This window comes from Tachysurus fulvidraco, chromosome 24 (assembly GCF_022655615.1).
Source record: "Tachysurus fulvidraco isolate hzauxx_2018 chromosome 24, HZAU_PFXX_2.0, whole genome shotgun sequence".
NCBI lineage: Eukaryota > Metazoa > Chordata > Actinopteri > Siluriformes > Bagridae > Tachysurus > Tachysurus fulvidraco.
The window spans coordinates 8907705-8929217 of record NC_062541.1 but is presented as its reverse complement, the minus strand read 5'-3'; the positions used below and the strand labels follow the sequence as shown (position 1 = coordinate 8929217).

The 21513-nt window shown below is 38.4% G+C and overlaps 1 protein-coding gene across 2 annotated transcripts in view; it reads left to right on the top strand.

The window, feature by feature from the left end:
• vps50 (VPS50 EARP/GARPII complex subunit) overlaps positions 1-21513 on the top strand; it is a 121300-nt gene that overhangs the window by 30720 nt on the left and 69067 nt on the right. For both annotated transcript variants that reach the window (XM_027175608.2, XM_047807959.1), the window contains exons 9-13: positions 136-218; positions 6134-6176; positions 8770-8868; positions 12653-12793; positions 21272-21407. In XM_027175608.2, coding sequence (XP_027031409.1) covers positions 136-218; positions 6134-6176; positions 8770-8868; positions 12653-12793; positions 21272-21407 — 502 coding nt within the window. The remainder of the gene's footprint in view (positions 1-135; positions 219-6133; positions 6177-8769; positions 8869-12652; positions 12794-21271; positions 21408-21513) is intronic.

Sequence of the window (21513 nt, the reverse complement as noted above, 5' to 3'; positions counted from 1 at the left end):
GCATCACTTCAGCTCTGATAGGAGTGCTAAACATACATACATTAAAGTTTATGCTTTGTAGCCCGGGTTGAAAGATCTTACACAGGGTTGATCGATAATTGTGTTTCTGAAAGTGAATGTGTTTGTTTTTGGCAGGAGGAGGACTATCCGGGTGCAATCCAGTTGTGCTTGGAATGTCAAAAGGCTGCCAGCACTTTCAAGCACTACAGCTGCATAAGGTATGTTGAGCACTGTTTAACTTGAGGACTATAGCGGTGATGCTGAGAGAATCTCTTCGGATTTAAATGAACCACTCCATGCATTAAAATAGCAAACTATGCCAATGTTACTGTCTCTTGTACACATTTTCATATTTATTCACGTTGGTCTTTTGTTACAAGTTTTTTAGGATTCAAGAAGTTAGAGTTTTATTTTGGGGCAAGTTAATAATAATGTTTTTTGGAGAAAACAGGACACACCTGGCTTACAGTCACTGAATCTGACTCTATTAGCTTAATCAGACTCAACCACTTGCCTAGTCACTGACTGACTCACTCATTCACTCGTTTAGTAACTTGGTCGATTCACTGAGGCAGCCATTTACCCAATGACTCAGTTAATCACTCCCTCACTCACTTACTTATTCACTTAGTCAGTTACTCATTTACTCAGTCAGTTGCTCACTCATTCGATCGATTGCTTGCTCACTCACTCACTCACTCACTCACTCACTCACACACACACACACACACACACACACACACACACACACACACACACACACACACACACACACACACACACACACTGTCAAAGACTTTCAGAGCATCTATCATTCCTTGCAATTGTGGCTTGAAATGCTGTTTTAAATGAGAGTGCATAGACACATCTGAAGAGACGACAAAAAAAACCCTGTTTTACTGATCACACAAACTTTTTTCTTTTTCTTTTTTTCTTTTTTTTATATCTTATCAGCACCTGCACTTTTCAAAAGATAGTTGGCAGCCAAGTCCTGCTATGTAGGGGGAAACTGTTGTCCTTCAAAGCACTTAGTCCAGTTAGTGTCCATTACCTGTAGAGGATAATGAAGGGTCGGAAATAAAAGCATTTTAAAAAGTTATGCAGCACATAAAAATATTTTCCTGCTTGCACTTGTATGGCTTTAAGTGGAGATCTCAGATGTTGTTGCCAGCATAGAGTAACAAATAGAAGGCAGTTCATTTTCTCTACGCCAATTAAATGAACTGTAATGCATGCCCTTAAGTGTGGCCATTGTTTCAGCAGGATATTTGACTATGGGAGCAGTCTGCTGAGAGGACATCATCCTCAACTTATTTCAATCCCTCAACAGCTCCAGACAACTGGACTAGCACAGTGGAAACCCGGTCCTGTTTTGCATCTCTTATAAAGCCAAGTTAAAAATGAAGATTGTACTGTACACTGTACGATCAACAATACACATACTGTACACACGTCTTTAAGAGGGCTTAAAGCACTTAAATCGACAAGGCTATTGGTGCTATTTGAGAAACAAACATTTTTTCTCTCACTCTTCCCTGAATGTCATGCCTACTATAGAAATATCAAGGTCTTTGGTTGCAAGTCCACCATATTGATAACAAGTCTCCTTCAATTGCGAAGCTAAATATTGATGCTATTTCACAATTACTTTTATAATGACTCTTCTTATTTACTGTCCATCAAGTGAGATGTATTGGGTTCTTCTATACTCGTAGCACACGTGCTGATGGTTTGCCTTTGGCACGTTTCACTTTGTCTGTCTTTATGCAGTCCAACGTAAGATGTGACAGAGAGCAAGGACATTTTAACCTGTTTTGTGAACAAAAGATAAAATGCTCAGAAACATTGCTGAGATCTGAATGTGCTTCACAGTAACATCTTGTATGAGTCAAGTTCAGGTTTTCTGCTGTTTTGCTCTTGCCTGCTGTCTGTCCTTCAAATATCGAACCAAAAACTAATAAATATTTTACACTCACCTCAAAGTATAAGGATAATGAAAATGCACCAGGTGAAAGGATCATTTTTGGGGATTAAAAGGCAGGTCTGGTAACACACAATGGAAAATATCGCAGTCTGCTTGTGCTGCACCTTTCTCAGAATAATCTAATGCTCATGAATGCCAGGTCAGTCTACATGCAAGGCTGTTTTTCCAAACCATAAGTCATAGACTTAAATAGTAATAACAGCATTAGTGTACTGAAAGATTGTCCCCTGGTTCTGAAGCCTTCATTTGTCTCAAATTCCATTTCACAAATGTAAGTACAAAAGTATTGCTGCATTCCCTTAAATTTGAATATAAATGCATATGTTACATGTTAGGCACAGCTCTAGCAGTTTTAGACCTAACCTCTATATGCTGTGTCTGTAATGAGGGGCTGGTTCCATGGATGTTTCCCAGTATGTGTACGATAAACCCATTTTATAACAGACATGGTAATCATGCAGCATGTTCACCAATGCTTTTCCAACATGCTTCGTGTTAATCAGCATGACCTTTTATATCTCATTTTTATTTTACACCATGTGTGTCAGATGCTATGTTTTCTTACTGCTCCAGGCCTTTTGGTAGAAGTTAAAGCAGCTTATGCTTCAGAGAATCATCACCTCCTCGTATGCAATATTAATGTTGAATTTGAAATTGTGCTGGAAATGTGACAGTAAACAGGGATGATCTGCTTAAAGCTAAACTGCTCTGAAGCATAGAGAGAGCTGTATGAATATGTTTATGGAGTGGCATGTAGTTTTTGTTCAAGGCTCGGTCCAGTGGGAATCCTGTTCCACTGCTGTTTTTTTATTTGCCTGCTGCTGCTGTTCTGAGCATCTCCTTCCCAGTTCTGCTGTGTATTTCAGAGCCCATCCTCTTGGGATCAGAGGTCTACAAAAAGTATACCTACAACTCCATTCATCTGTTCTATATCAGTTTTAAATAATGGTGTTGTCTTGAGACTTTATATTGTCGTTTACTCTTTTTGTGAGTGTAAGTGACTATAAGACTGCATGGCTGCAGAGGCAGTTCTGGCAACTGGGCTGTTCTCGAAATGGCTGCTTGCTACTTCCATGGTATGTCTTTAAGAAAATAATAATAATAATAACGATGACAATAATAATAATAATAATAATATTGGCAGACCGTGCTTTAATGCTTCGTCCTGATTCTTGACGGTTTTCTGCTGCTTCACCTCTGAGGTCCTGCAGATACAATACTATAATTGTTAACCATTAATTCAATTAGGAATTAACTTTATATACATTTGGTATCACTATGCATAAATCAGAGGATATTTTTCAACCGCACTGGTTAATGAATTAATAGATGGTTAATAGACATTTTTTTCCAAAGTTGCATCATCTGCTCCTAATGTTTTTAACCCTCAACTTCTGAGTTGTATGAATGAGATAAAAGTAACTTTCTCTGGTTTAGGGTGTCTGCCAAATGCCATGATTGTAAACGTAAAGATGATGGTAATCAGATCTTTATCCCTCTGTTGCACATTATGGTCAGTAGTAACTGGTGTTTATGTACATAGCAATCCCGCACCATAGTTTGCAATGTAGATGTTAAACTATGCAGCGTTTCATATAAAATAACTATTTTGCACAAGTGTACCTGCTGCAACACTACAATAAATACACAGCATCCACCGTACTCTCATATGAGTAATAAATAATGTTTGCTTTGCATGATTAATATATGGGTGAATAAATACCAATAAAAGGTTTGTAAATTCCTGGAGAATTTGAACATTATCATCATCAGTGGATGAAGGAACGAACAAAGTCTGTGCATATCTGAGGGAAAGAAGCAGGGAAGAACAATAACAAATGTATAACACTAGAACAATTCTATACTTCTCTAAAAGTAAATGGATATTATTACTGATCAGGCTAATGTACTAGACGTTACAGTCTGGATGCAAAATGGCTTTGAGAGCTAGCCTGTGTAGTTGCTCATGAGTGCCAAGTCCATCTACATTCCAGGCTGTGTCCCAGTAAGAAGTAGGCTTACATACTAATGACGGCATTAGTGTCCTTTTTCCATGTCGTTTAAAAGTCATTATCTATCCAAAATTTAATTCTAATGATTAGGTATTCAAAATGTCTTCAATTGGAATATTTTTACAATTTGGAAATGAACGCTTCAGCGGCTTGAACTCCTGTTCTCTCTATGCTTCTTCTGCTGGATTACCAAGGACAATAATTTAATGTGCTTAATAAACCTTCAAATTTAGCTAAACCTTGATTTGTTATTAATGCTGCATGCTGCATGAGCACCACAATAATGTCACTTCCTGTATGCATACATGTTAATCATTGACGTCTTTTAAGTTCAATTCTCATTTTACACCTGAAATAATGAGTGCAATGTGTCATACTGTGATTGCTCTGTGCTGTGACCGTGACTCGCTTGCAGCTCAGGGGAACCATGTTTTAGAGCATTCTGTCTTATTTATTTATTTATTTATTTATTTATTTATTTATTTATTTATTCTTTTTTCCCCCCAAATACATATGCGCTGCAGATGTAAAACTTCTCATTACTGAACAGAAGATGCTGGTGTGTCAGTGTGTGCGTGTCTCTGGAATAAACAAATGTGCCATCTTCACAAAATTGGCACGCCAGTGTAGCATGACTCTGACTGTACATGGGGAGACTTTAACATCTGTTCCTCTCACATCAGAGCACTGACAGTAAAAGAGTAGCTGTGAAACAACTGCTGGAATACCCATAGTTGAGATCTGCTCATAAAAATGTGGAACAGCTTTCAGAACAGCAAAGCCTCCTCTAAATATAGCAAGCGCTTCAGGGTAATATTTAGCCCAGCTGCAAGTTTCAAATATGCTGTGAGATTTAACACTGGATTTAAACCATCCACTGTATTTGTGCCATGCTTTCCACCCTGCAAGGAGGAGAGTGGAATAATTCCTGCTTCTCATGTTGGTATCAGATTGAAGGCATCCTTATATCATTTGAATGCTTCTGTGCTCCCAGATAAATTTCTTCTGATTGCCAAAGGCTTTTGCCCTTTTGTAATTGCTTCCTTTTTCATATTTTGAGCAAGTAGATTTTAGTTCCAGGCCTCATCTTTAGTGGTATTGAACACATGGGTTATCTATGCATTTCTGAACTGCAAAGAAGAATTAATTACTCTGGGACTTGATCTGGAAGAAGGGCAGACACAGCAGATTTTCTCTCTACTTCTCTACGCACTAAAATTCTGAAGGTAGTCTTTACTAATCTACTACATTTCACAGAGCCACTGTTCTCCATCAGCGCCTCGGCATATCTGATGCGTCTGCCCTAACGTGAGTTAGAGTGGGAGAAGGAAACTTAGCTTTAAGCATCCCTGCTCTTTGTCTCTTCTATCTCACATGCCCTAAATGCGGTGCCTAAAACTGAAGACTTATTTTTTTAATATCTTAAATTAAATCTTATTCAATTTTTTTTAATATCTTTTTAATTGTCTGCAAATTAACTTATAATCATAACCACCAAACATATTTTTACTTTACCTACTACTATAAAATAGTATTCAAAAATGGTAGTGCTAGAAAAGTAGATTTGAAAGGTTGTGTAATGTGGAGTTATTTAAAAAAACATGTAAAAAAAATTCTTAATGCAAATAACAAGGAAAGTACATTTTTGTACATTTGTGGTAACATGCTGTTCAGGAACAATGGCCGCTCACTCACAGAAAAAAAAAAATCACACTCTGCTTAGAAGGATTTAGATGTATATTGGCCTTATAGCATCTTCAGGCTGTTTTTGCAAGAGCATTTGTTAAACTAGACAAGGCAAAACTAAAAAGAATATAAAAACATTTGTAATTTTGGTTTGATATATTCTTGATGTTTTGAAAGTTGAGGTATGTGTTATATGATAGAAGCTGAAATCCTGTTTTGGTCAATTTATTTTTTGTGACTGGGAAATGGCTTAATTTCCCAGAGTTATGCACATTTTATGAAAATAAATTCATATTGATTTTTAAGGGTAAAATTTTTCGTTACAAAGAATGAAAAAAAATGTTTCAATGTTACAAAGACTGGTGTCTTGATTGGAGTCTTCTAATCTCAGCCAGGTTTTCTTTTGTCATTGTGATTGCTAAACTCAATTTAAATTTTTTTCTCTCCGCAGTGAGTTGAATTCAAAGCTGCAAGACACTCTGGAACAAATCGAGGTATGTCGCAAAAAAAAAAAAAAAAAAAAAGTTTTGAATTATAAACATGCTACATTTCAGAAACAGACTCGGACTCAGCTGTGAAAGTCCTCTCCAATTTCATGTTCACCCTCTGAGATCTGAGCCTACATACACCAGTCAGCCAGAACATTAAAACCGCTGACAGGTAAAGGGAATAACATTGATTATCTCATTACACTGGCATCTGTCAAGGGGTTGAATATATTCAGCAGCAAGTGAATAGTTGTGTTGAAACATGATTTGAAGCTGACATGTTGGATACAGAAAAATGGATATGTGAGCGTCTTGGACAAGGACCAAATTGTTATGGTTAGAAAGCTGGATCAGTGCATCTCCAAAACGGCAGGTGTTATGAGGTGGTCCCAGTGTGCAGTGGTTAGTACCTATCAAAAATGGTCCGAGGACAGACAGCCAGTGAACCCACAACAGGGTCATGGTGCCCAAGGATCACTAATGTTGGTTGTGATAGAAAGGTGTCGGAACACAAAGTGCATCACAGCTTGATCCATATTATACATCATAGTGCTGATGAGCATCAGACCACATAGTGATGGAAGAAGGTGGCCTGGTCTAGTGAACCAAGTTTTCATTTACATCATTCGGATGGGTTTGGGGAAGTGATGGAACCAGGATTCATTATGTGTTGCGTCCTGCAACACTGCAAGAAAAGGTTCAGAAACGGTTTGAAGAACACGACAAAAGAGTTCAAGGTGTTGACTTGACCTCCAAATTTCACAGATCTCATTCTGATCGAACATCTGTGGGATGTGCTGGACAAACATTTTGTCCAACTTGGACGGACACTTTGGCTTCCTGGAGGCCCCACCTCGTATCTTGCAGGGCTGCTGCTAACATCTTTATGCCAGATACCACAACACACTTTCAGAGGATTTGTGGACTCCATGCCACAACGATTCAGAGCTGTTTCAGTGGAACAAGCAGTAAATACACATTTCAGGTGGTTTTAATGTTATGGCTGGTCAGTTTATAAGTATGCATATAAGCTTGAGTGGTACTTTGCGTCCCTGCAGCTCGGAAGCAGATGTACAGTGTTCTGTTGAATAAACTGTTTGCTCTGTGGATTCGGTAGCTCAAGAATAGGAGAGTGAACACACACACACACACACACACACACACACACACACACAGAGTAACCCCTGCTGGTTAATTTTCATATTTGGTTTCAGACAGAGCAGGAAAGATTAAATGAATGAAATGATGAAAGGAGCTCAGCCTTGTTGGTGGCAGCTTTTTCTCTATTTCACTTTCAGTTGTATTTCCACATTTCTATCCTATGCATGATGGTAATGTTAATAGTAAATAAGCCAAGTCAATTTGTTAACCAGTGTTTGTCCATTAGCAAAAATCACTCCACAAGGAATGTTTGTGGAGGAATAGTCTAATTAATGTGTTTGTTTTGGTAAAAATGTCCAATTAGTAATAATTGAGGCTCAATGGTTTCTAATATTTACATACAAGCTCAGTTGATGATAATTACCATTCTGAAATCTAATTATGCTAATTAATGTGGCTTTGTTTTTAGTTCTGGATGTAAAAATCAGCTTTAGTTATTGCAGGTGTCTTTAGTTCAAATTAAAACAAACTTAAATTAGTGAATACATGTGGGATTGGAGGTGGGGGATTTTAGAATTTTGCAGATGGCACTTGGTGCTTTTTTTCACCCTTTTCCCTAAAGAACCTTCTAGCAGCACTGTCTGCTGTTTTCATCAATCTTTGTGGTCTACTAATTTTAGTTCTGTCTGGATAAGGTCGTTCAGGGATTATGCAGGCCAACATCACGCGATGTTTGGAGTTATTTTCTCTTGCAGATAAAGAAAAAAATGAGAGGATATAATTGTAAATGCAGTTGCTATGGGCCATGTCAAATTATCTGTCAAAATGTCATCTTTGCTGGAAGGGAGAAAACATTGTTAGTAGGGAAAATGGTCTCGTGATCTGATTAAATTGACTTATATAATGACAGCTATGTCTAAATATGCCCTTATGTTCACATATCATGATTATGCTCATTTGATCATCTTCAGTAAGTGCTTTATCCTGGTCAGGGTCATGCTAGATACGACACCTGTCCAGGTAGCAAAGCGTGAGAATACGGTAATGTGGTCATTTATACAGTAAGTGTCAAATAGCTGCCAAATAATTTAGTACTGACCTAATCCGGAAACAATCTTGTCCAGATATTGCTTATGAATAAGTATGTTTTATATATATATATATATATATATATATATATATATATATATATATATATATATATATATATATATATATAATTATCTATTATATTATATTTCTAATATATTTCAGCCAGGTGTTGAACCAACTTAAGGTTTTCTACTGTACATGTGCTGTTTTTTTTCCCTTTCCTCAGGGCCTTTGGAGCCAAGCTTTTATCACTAAATAGTCAATTGGGCCAGATATATGAAAGACATATAGAAAGATATAAAGCATAATCTTTTTCCTCCTCTCCAGAGACTACTGTTATTAGGAGAGAAGATTTTCAGTTCCTTCTGCCCCTCAAACCTTTCTTTCTCTCTCCTTGTCTTTGCAGGAGCAGCTGGATGTAGCGCTGTCGAAAACATGCAAGAACTTTGACGTCGCTCACTACACCAGAGTTCAGCTTGCGTACTCGCTATTGGGCAAGACACAGGTGAGCGAGTCATGAGAGCCGGTCTAGAGTTAGCGTTATGCCTAACTCACTCCCACACTGCGTCACACAGGGGAAGATAAAACCGTCTTGGATTAAGGCTATTATTTGCCATTGAAGTACCTGCCTTTTTCCCTTTACCTCAGAGCATACAAAGCTGTGATTGAAGTCAGAATCTGAGAAAGCTTTTCTTTTTATCGCTGCTCTCTCTGATGCAGCATGGAGTCATGTGTATGTAGCAGAATTCTCCGCTTTAGCGTTCCTGCCATTGATCCTCAGGATTAAAGCTCCACACATTGCAGAAAGTCAGCTATGACTTACCACCTCATGAGTAGGAAAGAAAGCTGTTTGGGGAGTTTTAGAGAATGATTCCTTAGTGTGTTCTTCTGAGTTTACAGCTTCTGTGCATACAGCTGTAGGTTATAGGGTTTATATTGTGAAATGGGATGGATTAGTCAGACCATGTAAAAATGTTTGTAAAAAGTCTATATGCATGTGACTGTGACTATATAACCGCTTCATAATAGCTCTGCTAGTGGTATCTGCTGCCAAGTACTAGTCCACTGCTGTTTGTTCCACAGGCACTTAATTTCAGAAGATTCCCTTTTGTTAATGCAGCAAAATGAATCTCCAAATCTATGATTCTATTTAGATGAATAAATTCTATCCTGTTATTCATTGTCATTCTGCAAGGTTGCTGGTGTGAGGCAAGTGCTGCTGAGAGTTTGATGGCAGAAAATATCTCTGGTGCCTTTTCTAAGTATTTGAATGAATCCTGTTGTTATACATTCATTCTGCAAAGCTGGAGGCCAGTCCCTTTGGGAGGAGGCATTGTAGAGATGGCAGCTGGCAGAAATGACCCCACTAGTGCTTTCTAGAGCTCTGCAGTGAAATGAGCCAAGCGCTAAATGTGTTTCTGGAAAGCATGCCATGGAGACGATAAGCATTACTGTTCATGATCACCAGTTTTCTTGCCATTCTCTTCTTCATAACCATTTCCAGTGGGTCAGTTGCATTTCTGGAAATCTACCACCAGTTCCTTCATGTCTTACTGATGTTAAGCTGCACCGCAAGACAAAGCTCACCACCAAACCCCTGCGCTCTACATCATTTTCATTGCGAATGCACTCCACAATGGATGAGTCATCCGAGAACCTCTGCAGGTGGCATGAGCTACTCTACTTTACTGAACGGTGTAGAGAATGAAGAGGTAAAAGTGATAGAACAGCTCCCTGGGGTGCACAAATAGACATGTTTAGAGCAAGAAAGACATTTTAAACTGTATTGTGTGAAGATTCCTCACAGGAGATATTAGCCCAAATAGCTCATGGTACATGGTCCCTCATGTAGTATGAACGTATATACCAATAAAGATTATCATTGACCAGCTTTTTATTTCATGTGGCACTGTGTGGGTGAATAACAACTGTATTCAAACATCTGTATAGCCACTTTAACTGTTCACACCATGCTAGTTCTGTTAGGATGCTAGCATAAGATGGAGAGCTTTTGGATTTGATAGGAATCTGTGCTGATTCTTTGAATTCGGATGGTCCACATCATTTGAGATATTTTATCGAAAGCTATCATAGAAGATTTGGCAGGTTTTTCATTTGAGTTCTTTTAATACAGCTCTTCTAATGAAGAACGCACACCCATTATTAGTGTTTGGGGGGAAAAATTGCATAACACACCATTTATCTGAGTAATATCTGAGCAGGATTGTGTATGTTGAAGCTTTATCTGTTTCTCTCTTAGGTGCTTTATGTACTTATTCATTCACATATCAAGGCAATTCAAATAGACTTAGATATTATTAGGTTTTTGAAATTCTAAGATAATTTCCTACATTTTTATTCCTTCTGCTACTCTGTATTTACAACCACATGCTGAGTTCACATAATTCCCTGCACGTGAAATAAGAAAATGTTTAAACAAGATTTGGGCTTTGAGCAGAATTAGTATTAGATTTTTTTTTAATCTGTTTTAAAGAGATCACACGTTTTGAAGCTACCAGAAATAAAATCCTAATTCTCAGCATCCTCTGAGACAAGCAGCTCTAACTCGGGCTTCACCGGAAAATCACCAGAAAATTTTCCTTTACAGATTTTTTTTTCCCTTCCCTCTTGGATGATTCTAGCCTGCTGATTGCTTTCTTCTTTTTATTGGCTCACTGTCACAAGACCTGCATACATTAAGGCATGTTATTTTGTTGTATGCTTATGGCATGTTAATAAAGAACTAATGTGTTGTGGGGTTTTCACTGCAGATGCCCGTTTTAAGTTTTGCGAATCGCATGCAGAGCCATTTACATTCTTGGCTATTAAATCATTGCTCGTTCCCACTTTGATGAATAAGGGTCACTGAGTGCATGGATTAAACTTCGAAAGAGACAGACAATGAGGGGGAGTTCTCTGCTTTGTTGTATTTGGAGGTACTTTATTATACAGGGTGTTCTCTGCAGCTGGAAAAAATCTTCGAATTTCACATACAGGAGGTTTGGCCTGTAAGCTTTACTGTCAGTTGTTAATCCTTTTTTTTTTTTTCCTTTCTGATGTAGATTCATTTTCCATCACATCACACAATACATATATATGTTACATCAGTTATCCTCAGTAGGTGCTTTATCTTGTTCAGGGTCACAGTAGATCTGGAATCTGCAACCCAAATGCACGTTCAAGGTTGTATTTATCAACAGCTCACTGCAGATACGGCTGTAATTGTTTGATATAGGCAGCATCTGCTTGTACTTGGTGAGGCCAGTGAAAGAAGATGGTGAAAATAGATGAGACTTTATTAAACCCATGTGGGAAATTCCATTGTTACAGCAGCAGAGACAAGACAATAAACAATATAAGACAATAATACAGCAGAAGTGATTTAGATCAAGATTATGCAGTAACATGGTGCAGCACTTTTACACTTTATCATCTCAATTTGGATCGCAGGTGAAATGTGTTACAAGTTTAATAAGCTGCTTGTTCTTCAGAAAATTATTCATCTGCAATCAGTCCATTAACTGATGCACCCACTTATCCAATCTATATATCTACTGTAGCCATCCATCCACCCTTCGTTCCATACGCCCATCTATTTATCCTTCCCTTCCATACATTCACCTATCCATCTATCTGTCCATTCATCCACAACTCCATCCTTCTTTCCATACAGCCATCCAACCATTCATCCACTCTTCCTTCTATACAATCAATTAGCAACCCATCTCCCCATCCATCCATCCATCCATCCATCTTTCCTTGGACTCTTTCATCCACTCTTCCTCCTTTTTACACATCTGCCCTTCCTTATTTCCATCCGCACTTCCTTCCACCCAACTTTCTGTTCTTTCACCCATCCTTCCATCCACTCTTCCATCCACACATCTCTCTACCTGTCATCCACTCTTATATCCATCCATGTCATCATTCACAGAAAATTGTTATATATGAATTACCTCCAGTTAATTAAAATACTCAAGATTATCAACTGTTCACCTTCACTAAAGAAGTCTGATGATTTAAAGGTTATAGTCTCTAGTCATCTAACTCCATGATTAATGTTGGACAGAATGAATGTAAATAACAAACCTGTCAGCAAGGCAGCTGTTTGCACTTGGACCTTTTTTTTAAATTACTGTGTGAAGGTGTGACTTAGACAAGATATTGTAACATTTCTTTATCCTTCTTTTTTCTAGCTGCACAATACTTAATGCTGGGGATGACTTGTATCAGAAGGTTGCAAAAAACAAAACTTATTCTCCTTTTCTCTGTCCTTTCTCCCTCTTTAGACGGCTATGGACCAGCTTCACATGCACTTTACCCAGGCCATTCACAACACTGTGTTCCAGGTGGTGCTGGGATATGTGGAGCTGTGTGCTGGCAACGCAGACACCAAATTCCAGAAGATGCAGTATAAGGATCTGTGCACGGTAAGACCCACATTGCACCTTGCAGCCTCCTTCCTTCTTCACCCTCGTGTTTGAAGAAGGGCTCAGATTTTTTTGCTTCTTCACTCCGTTGAAAGTAATCTCCTAAATGATTTCAACTGTCGTTAAGCTTTTTCATGAATACCTCCTCACTCTTTTGTACTTCAGTCAAGCAGGAAATTATTTTCCTTCTTACGTAGTGGCACATTTGTCTATATTTCGAGCACACTGAAACAAAGAAACAACGATGCATTGCTCTCTGGAAGGGGAAGGCAGTCTCATTCATGAGCATGTCACAAAGCAATTAATCTGAGGTAATATGCAGGAATAGAGTCATTTCAAAGGACATTGGTGGCTTTTTCTGCTCTGAAGGCAGACAGCTCAGCTCTTTAACCCTGCCTCAGAAAGCCTCATTTGTATTCGTCTGAAACGAAACTCTGCATCTCAAACAAAGCAGCCATCGTCTTCATGAGGCTATTTGATTACTTTATCTTTGCAGGACGTGTGCTTAATGTCAGGCAGCAGGTGAAGCAAATGACAGCAGTGATATTAAGCTGTGTCTGTCTGTCATGCATGGAAAACAAAACACTTTTTAAGCAAGTCTTCTGTGATCAGGAAACACTGACAGCTTTAATACTTGCATTAAGTGCTGTGAGAATGCATGTGTTAGCAGCTCTGATGTGCTGCAAAAGAAGAAATCTTTAAAGTCTTTATACTAAAGCATTGAACTTTGATAAAGATGAAGGTGTTGATTAATGAAGAATTAATACTAGAGCATTTCTTTAGTAACAGTTTACACAGGAACATGTGTAGCTGAAACTTGGTGCTTAGTAACAGCCAGAGGTAATGGTCTAACGCCATCCATCCCTCCATCCACCCATTGTCCAACCATCCTCTTGTCCATCCATTTGTCTAACCATTTGCTTGCCCATCCATCCATCCATCCATCCGCTCATCCGTTAATCTGCTCCGTCCATACATCATCTATCTATCCATCCATCCATCCATCCATCCATCCGCTCACCTTCCTGCCTGACTGCTGATTCTGATTCACTAACTAGTTCCCCTCTACCTACAGCAGCTACCCATCATGAAAGGTGATGTACAGCATATCCTACCTCTTAAACTCATTTAATCATCCACTGACTGCCGTCATGCTGTGCAGCAGAACCCCCTATCAGAACAGATCTTTGTCTTACATGCGCAAGCTCACAATCACAATCGACTTGGGTGGTTATGATTGACCGATGAAGATTCCATTATCGGGTTTCAAACTTGTGAGCTTGTGAGTTTCTCTGCATTGTAACAATTGTTTACAATGCTGAGATTTTTCATTGAAAATACACCAAACGAGTCCAGCGAATAAAATTGGCAGCTAGGCCATTTCAAATCTGTTATTTTTCTGTTTTAGAGAAAGCTGCAGATACTACTAGCACGCTTTTGTCTATACAGTAACCTTCTCATGTATGAGATCTGATTTTAGGACCTTTGCATTTATTGTACCATGATGCTGCTGTTTGTGGTGCTGCTGGAGGCTGAGGAAAATATTTTATTAGCAGTGAAGCCAATGTATGGTACTAAGCCATAGAACCCTGCTGTGTTCTTCCAGCATTGCTATCCCAGGAGGTTACCACTGGAGGATATTTGAACCCTTTATCAAAAATGCTTTGTATTGAAAAACATATTAAAAAAACAAGTGAACTCTTGGTAAGCCTTTGGTCTTATATCTCCACTCGGGGCACTTCAGTGTTGTTAGGCAGCTGAGAGATATAAAATAAACATTACAATACTGATAGTCTCTTCAGCACTGACCTCAAACCTCATCATGAGAATTAAAAAATCTGATCTTACTGCTATCCTCCAAAGGTCGCATCCTAATGCAGAGCAGCAGATGAATTTTGAATGGAGGCTTCATCACGCTACGCTTAGTCATCCTCCTTCACGGACATCACCTACATCCCTCTGTCCTGTGACTGATGGTAGAGGTGGAACAAGGTCACAGGCTGTGTTAGAGAGCACGCTGACTCATACATCCCTTTACTGTTTTAAAATGATCAACGTTTCAGTTGTAATTGTGGCATTTGAATTTAACTCATTCATGTGAATGTGCTGTTTAACTCACAGTGTAGATGTACAATGCATAAGTAACAGCATGTTTCATCAGAGCATTATTAAGCTTGATCATGTGTCCAATATTATGTAGTGACAATGACACAACTTTTACATCTACCTGTGCTTTTTTCACTTAAACAGTTACATTACAGAAGTTATTTAACCTTTATTTTGAAAGTAAGATTATTGGATTGTTAATAATAGTAAACAATTTTCACAAAGGCAATGAGAAGCAAAAAGAAAACTGAATTCAGACTGGAACAGACTTGTGTAAAATTTCTTTCACCAAATTCGGATATGTCGTATACCCTGGTCTGAAGTTTGCTATTCTATGTATTACTTTTCTAAGCGATTGGAATTCCGGCATTCCCAGTATGGAAGCTCAAATTGGCTTTTTTCCCACAGGCTTCCATTTTAAACTTTGGAGGTTTATAACTCGGATGTTATACTTGGGCGAATGTTTAATTCGGGGTATGGACGGAACTTTCGGTTTTCTCATAGCGGACTATCGAATATCCCAAAAACTTCCATAGACTTGAATAGGGAATTCTTAAAATTCCTCTAAGCTCTCAGACACGCAACGTGCGCAGTGCTCAGGCATGGCTTCTCTCCTGTTCTCCTTGTCACTGTAATGGAGACTCTCAGTACATGTACAGTATCTATCAACTCCAGACTATCAATCCAATGATTCCAAAAGTATTGACCCCCAGTCAAAACATTTACCACAAATCAATCTATCGATCGATCGATCGATCTAATCAGTCAACATTAAGAATTGCATGTACTATTCTATGCTGTATAATAATAAGTAGAACCCCATAATGAATGCAGTATTCACATGAAATGTCCAAACCCTCAGTAGCCACTTTTCTCCTAACGCTAACGGGGTATTCTAGTGATGGCACTCGACACCACGTGATGTCAAAAATTAGCACAACATGGACAAAACATGGATTTAATCACACAATAATGAGCTATAAAGCTGATCAGCTGAAAAAATTCACTTGTAAGACTAAGTGGCACACTTGAGCTGCAGCAAGTTTGGGCTATGTGTAATTGAAGAACGGATGGAAGAATTTAATTAGTAATAAAATAAATTTCCGAATCATTTTATGTGACGTTTATGAATCCTTTTATTCACTTTCATTACTGTTTTAACAGACCATAAACCATCTAAAACTCAACTCAGTAACTAAGATTAATTTAAATGGCTCTTAGGCTATTTCCTGTTAGGGCAAATGAGCCAAGACACATTACACTCAACCAATAATAAACCAGATAAACCAAAAAGATGAAATTTTTTGTTCTTGATGTTGACTACTCTTTCATTTCTCCTTTAATTAGATCAATGCAACAGACAAAAGCATGTTTTTGCAGAGCTACAATTTCACAAAAAAAAAATATTTTACATAAAAATATCAAACAAATTTGAGGTTGTCTTAGACTTTTAGTTATTTTCTGTTCTATTTTATTCTTGCCACCATGAAAACAACATGTCAGACAGTCAGACAGACATACAGTATGGACTGATAGCGTAATCACATCGAGCCAATGCAAGACCATTTGCTGGCAATTAGACTTGGTCGATATAATGATTTAGCCATGAGTTTAATTGTCGTGGTCATTTTGAGCCTTAGATCTTCTTGTGTTCTGCTCAAGGCTATAAGGTGCTCTGTAAAAGTCATTGTATTATAAGTGTGCAGTAAGCAATCTGTGTATAAATCAGAGAGATGTGAGCATTTTCATGATGTTTCACATGACAACCATGTTTACATGACATGCATGCTAAACACACTTTGTGTGTGTGTGTGTGTACAGCGGCATGAATTCTACACAAGACCCCTGTAGGTGTGTTCTGGAATATAATCATGAAGAGTGATTGAGTTCCCACATTCCTCCTAGTAGCTCAGAAAATCTCAGGAAGAAAGAAAAAAAAAAACATTTTCTCTGTCCTTACTTATCAGCCTTTGATCTCTGGTCATAAGGCTGTGTGTGATATAGACCGACAGACACATATCCATATCCACACACACAAACACACACACTTTACCTGGTATACCCAGAAGCATTGTTTCACAGAAAGTATTTTTAAATGTCTATACTTTATTGCTTTACATTTAGCCAGTACATGATTTTGTTGGAGATACATTAAAACTGCTTCCTTGAGATCTTGCACTGAAGAAAAATTTGGAAAACTCTTTTCCCGCAGGATGTTTTTCAACCTATACCACCTCATTATTTCTACTGATCATTTTACAGAAGATCAAACTACACTATTTCCTTTCCAGGCATGTGCATGCACGGTCCACAAAAAATGCTGACATAACAAATTCAAATGGGAATAAAATCCCAGAGATAGTTACATTTCCCCGCCACCAGCTTGAATAGACCTAGCAATGACGAGAAGAGACAAGCAATGAGACGTCTGTAAAACAGGACCTCTTAAAGTATCAAATGTGGAAGAATCAAATATGGACGAAGAATCTGTTTATCAGTTTTTGAAATATTGTTTAGATAATTTCCTTAATAGTATCTTAACTTTAATTTGTTTTGAAATTTGATCATAATGGAATATCCGTTGTTATTGGCACTCGACTGTACTGTAGTTTAGGTGGAGTTTATTTTTCTTCAAACTCCTTGACAAGAAAACAAGACAGAACTTGATCAGAAATGAACCCACACAGAACCTGAACATATTACATGTTTCATGTGCTCCTGCCCGACCCCTGATATGGCAGGGAATGTCTGCTTCACCAGGCAAGAGAACATTTGATTAATTCTGTGCATTAGCTCAGCAACGGGGCTGCATTGATGTCTGCTGATAAGTGAGAACATGTGCAGCATCATTACGATTTAGTCTGAATGAGAGCTGGCATGTAAAAGAGTCTTAATTCCCCAACTCATCAGCAGAAAATGTAGTCATGGCAAGCTAAAGGCCATGGCCCTTCTGTATGGACCTGATTAGACCTTTTATATCTTAGAGTTACTATAGGGACACAGGAAAGTGTTGGTGGATGTGTGATTTTGACACATTTCTGCTTTGGGTTTAAATCCGAGGTCATGGGATTTGAATTAGACTTAAAGATCAGGGCTTTTAAAAAAAGAATTAATTGCATGATCACGTTGCTAAGAATTAGGTGGTGTAGATGATAGTGATGTGTTGATTAGCTCAGTGTTCCTCAGTGGACCATGGCAAAGGACACATCCGAAAGGTTAGAGGGGTTCATCTGAGAGTTAAGCTGATGAACAGTGCTGTCTTTTTTTATGAAATAATCATTTAGCAGTAAGATACAGTTTGCCTATGTAGTGCACTGCAATGGATTTGGCTATTTTCCATTTAAAACATTAAACAGAAGCCTTTATCCTCTAGTAGTCTCTAAAAAACTAATTCGCAAGATAGTAGAAAGTTCCTTTAAAGCTATGCTAGAACTTGTATCATCAAATGCAGCATATTGTACTAGTATTTATTTACCAGCAGTGGCAGTTTGTTGATGCCGGGGTTTAAACTTAGGACTTTCCGATCAAAACCTCATTCATTTAACCACTGAACTGCCACTAATTTTTCCTGCAGGAAAGTATGGAGGAAAAATAAGGAACCTGATCCCTATCTCTTTTGTTCTTATGATTTTTACTGGGGGAAAAAGGACTCCCGGCTGACCTTTGTGTACCGTGTATACAACCACAAGTTGTCACTGGAGACACTTGAGTGGTCATTCGTGAGACAAAAGGTGAAATGCTATTTGCCTTGGAAGTCCATTCATGATGGCATCACCTGAATGGGGCTAAAGATCCTATAACATTGATGCTTGAGCAGCCTGGGAATTATTGGAACCTAGAGCAGATTTTCTCCCAGCTGAATGTTACCTAAAGGCCGCATTGGAAATGCATTAAGTTTGCTCTATAGAGAGTTGGTTTTGATGGAGGAGGCTTGTGCATTGGTATGCTGGCATTGCATTCTACTGATGCTGATGGCAGCGAAACTCCTATTTTTTCCTTTTGTCCTTCAAAGCAATTTAACGAGTGTGAATCAGCTTAATATAGGAGTGACTGCACCTGGTTCGACCCTGACTTTTTAGGGTTTTTCTAGAGAACTCTTTTGAATTTATTCATTCTTTAGTTTTTTTGGTTTGTTTTACACTAAATGAGATTTGGAGGTGCTCGGTTAATGTCATGGACAATTTTTATAGTTGTTTGCAGTAACAGTATGTTTTAAACAGTATGTTTTAGACAGCAATCTGTTTGATGTGTTTTAATTGTGTTTTTCTATCTGTCTCTGATACATTTTGTGCTCTTTTTCTCAGTTTCTCAGTAAAATAATTTGGAAGTACTGTAAGACTCCGGTATTTGTCCTTGGGTGTAATTTATAGAGTCTGTGCAAACTCATAAATAAGCAGCCAGAGCAGGTCGAACCTGTGAGGCAATGCGAGAGCCCTGTTCTGTAAATCGTTCCTAGCTTTGTAGTTGTTAGCTTTTCCACAGCTGGAGGCCATATTGCTGTGCCGTTTCTGTTCTCTAAAACCAACCCCAGACTGTAATTCACCCAAGCTTTTCCATATACACTGCCTTACTTGGAGAAAAAAAAACTGGATGAAAGCCCTGTATGTAGCTGTCAGTGGTGCTGACAAATGTGTGTAAGGATGAGTCGGCCATGTTGTGGTTTGAGACATAACAAACTCTATGTCAGGCCTTCCAGACCAGAGATTGGTCTTTCCAAGTGGGAGTATGGCAGCTTTTCTCAGAATTCTAATGTTGCTGCAGACAAAAATAGACTTGGAAAAACTTTGACTTTTGAGCCTATTAGAAGATGTATGATTTAGATGTATCAGTCCTCATGATGGTAATGCTTATTATCGGGCTCCTAAAATGTTGGGCGCTGAAAGTCGGGTTTTGATGGATAGAACACGTGCCAATCCAGGTCTGCTGCCTCTTTTACACTTACCCGATATTATTATAATATGATAATGCATTTATGATTATTTTTAGATTTCCAGATGTTCACATAAGATGCATAGATATAAAAATGAGATTTCTGTGGCAGTTTTTCAGAAAAGCCTACTACCTACAGATATAACTGATATGTAATCTTTCCAGCTATTATTTGCACTCTTATTATTCAGTCAGTATTTTGCTGTGCAAGCTAGCTTAGAGGAAGCATGTAAAGCCCTGTGTGTCTCAGGACATTTGTAAATTCAACCCTTTATCATTTTTCTTATTATTTTGAGACATTCCTTCTCATTCGCCATGCTATATTATCAGCTCCTGTGCTCAGCTTATTTACTGGTTCTTATTCACAAGTGGTCTTATAATTGAACCATAGGAACAGGCTGGGAAGAAATAAAAATGTCTTTCATTTTAAGTTCCACTGCAGAATCACCATTTGATCACGGTTTTTGACCCCACTTTGCGCTTGCGACAAGGGAGACACATGAATACCATGCTTTTCTACATTTTTAGCAAAAACATTGTGCAGACCACTGAACCAAATTTGGTGTAAAAGTCAGTTCACTACAGGGGAAAGGACACAGGATATGAAAGGCATACATTTCCATATGGTTGTAGACATATTCTTTTCACACTGATTTGATTTAGATGAATTGAAACAATCTGCAAACTCCTTGGCATGAGCTGATAGAAAGCAAGACTGTGAAGGAACTGGTAATTATTAAATTGCATGTAACATTTTTCCCTCTTCTGATGTGTCCATGATCAGCTGTACTATCTACTTACAGAGCTTAACATTTTTGCAGATCGCAGGTAAGTATCAATCATTTTAAAGTGTTGGAGCTACAGTATCATGTCCACTGCAGTAAAAATGTGGGTGTTTTTTTTTTTGGTTTTTTTTCTGTTTTTGCCTGCAAGCATTTTCTAGTTAGCAATGTTGGAGCCTCTTCCACTGTCATGGCCTACATGATATTTTTAATAGAGAATGCAAGGAGCTGTGAAATGTGCCTCCAGAACAGTGTGTGGTCGATCCTTTGAGACCTCCCTGCTCCAGAAGTGTCAAAAACTAAACAATTCCCAACTGAGCATGAGCCCATTGACCCACAAGCAAGGATTTGTGGATGCACCAGGCATGCATCTGGAAATTAATTGCCTCTATTGCAGTGGCACATCTTTTTTACACAGACTTAGGAGTTTGTTGAATACAGCTGAACTGAGCGTATATGGGATAAAAAGTAAACAAAACAAAAGTTGTCAAGGTATTTATAGTTGTATCTAATAAACTGGCAAACTTCAGTGTCGCATAGCAGGTTTACATTCTGTCCGTGTGCCCATCTATGAGGCGTGCTTTAGGAAAATTTCCCCAGAGATTTGAAGTGGCTGGCGGCTGATTGAATCTGCATTATGCTTTTTTCTCTCTTCCACCAGCACATCACCCCGGACAGCTACATCCCCTGCCTGACTGACCTGTGCAAAGCACTGTGGGAAGTGATGCTCAGTTACTACCGAACCATGCAGTGGCATGAGGAGCATGACAAAGAGGAGGTGAAGGATGCTGACACAGGTAACACATACCTTTAATATGAAATCCTGTTCGATAAGATAAGATAAAATAATCCTTTATTCTTCCCACAGTAAGGAAATTTGCAAAGTTACAATGGCAAAGAGAT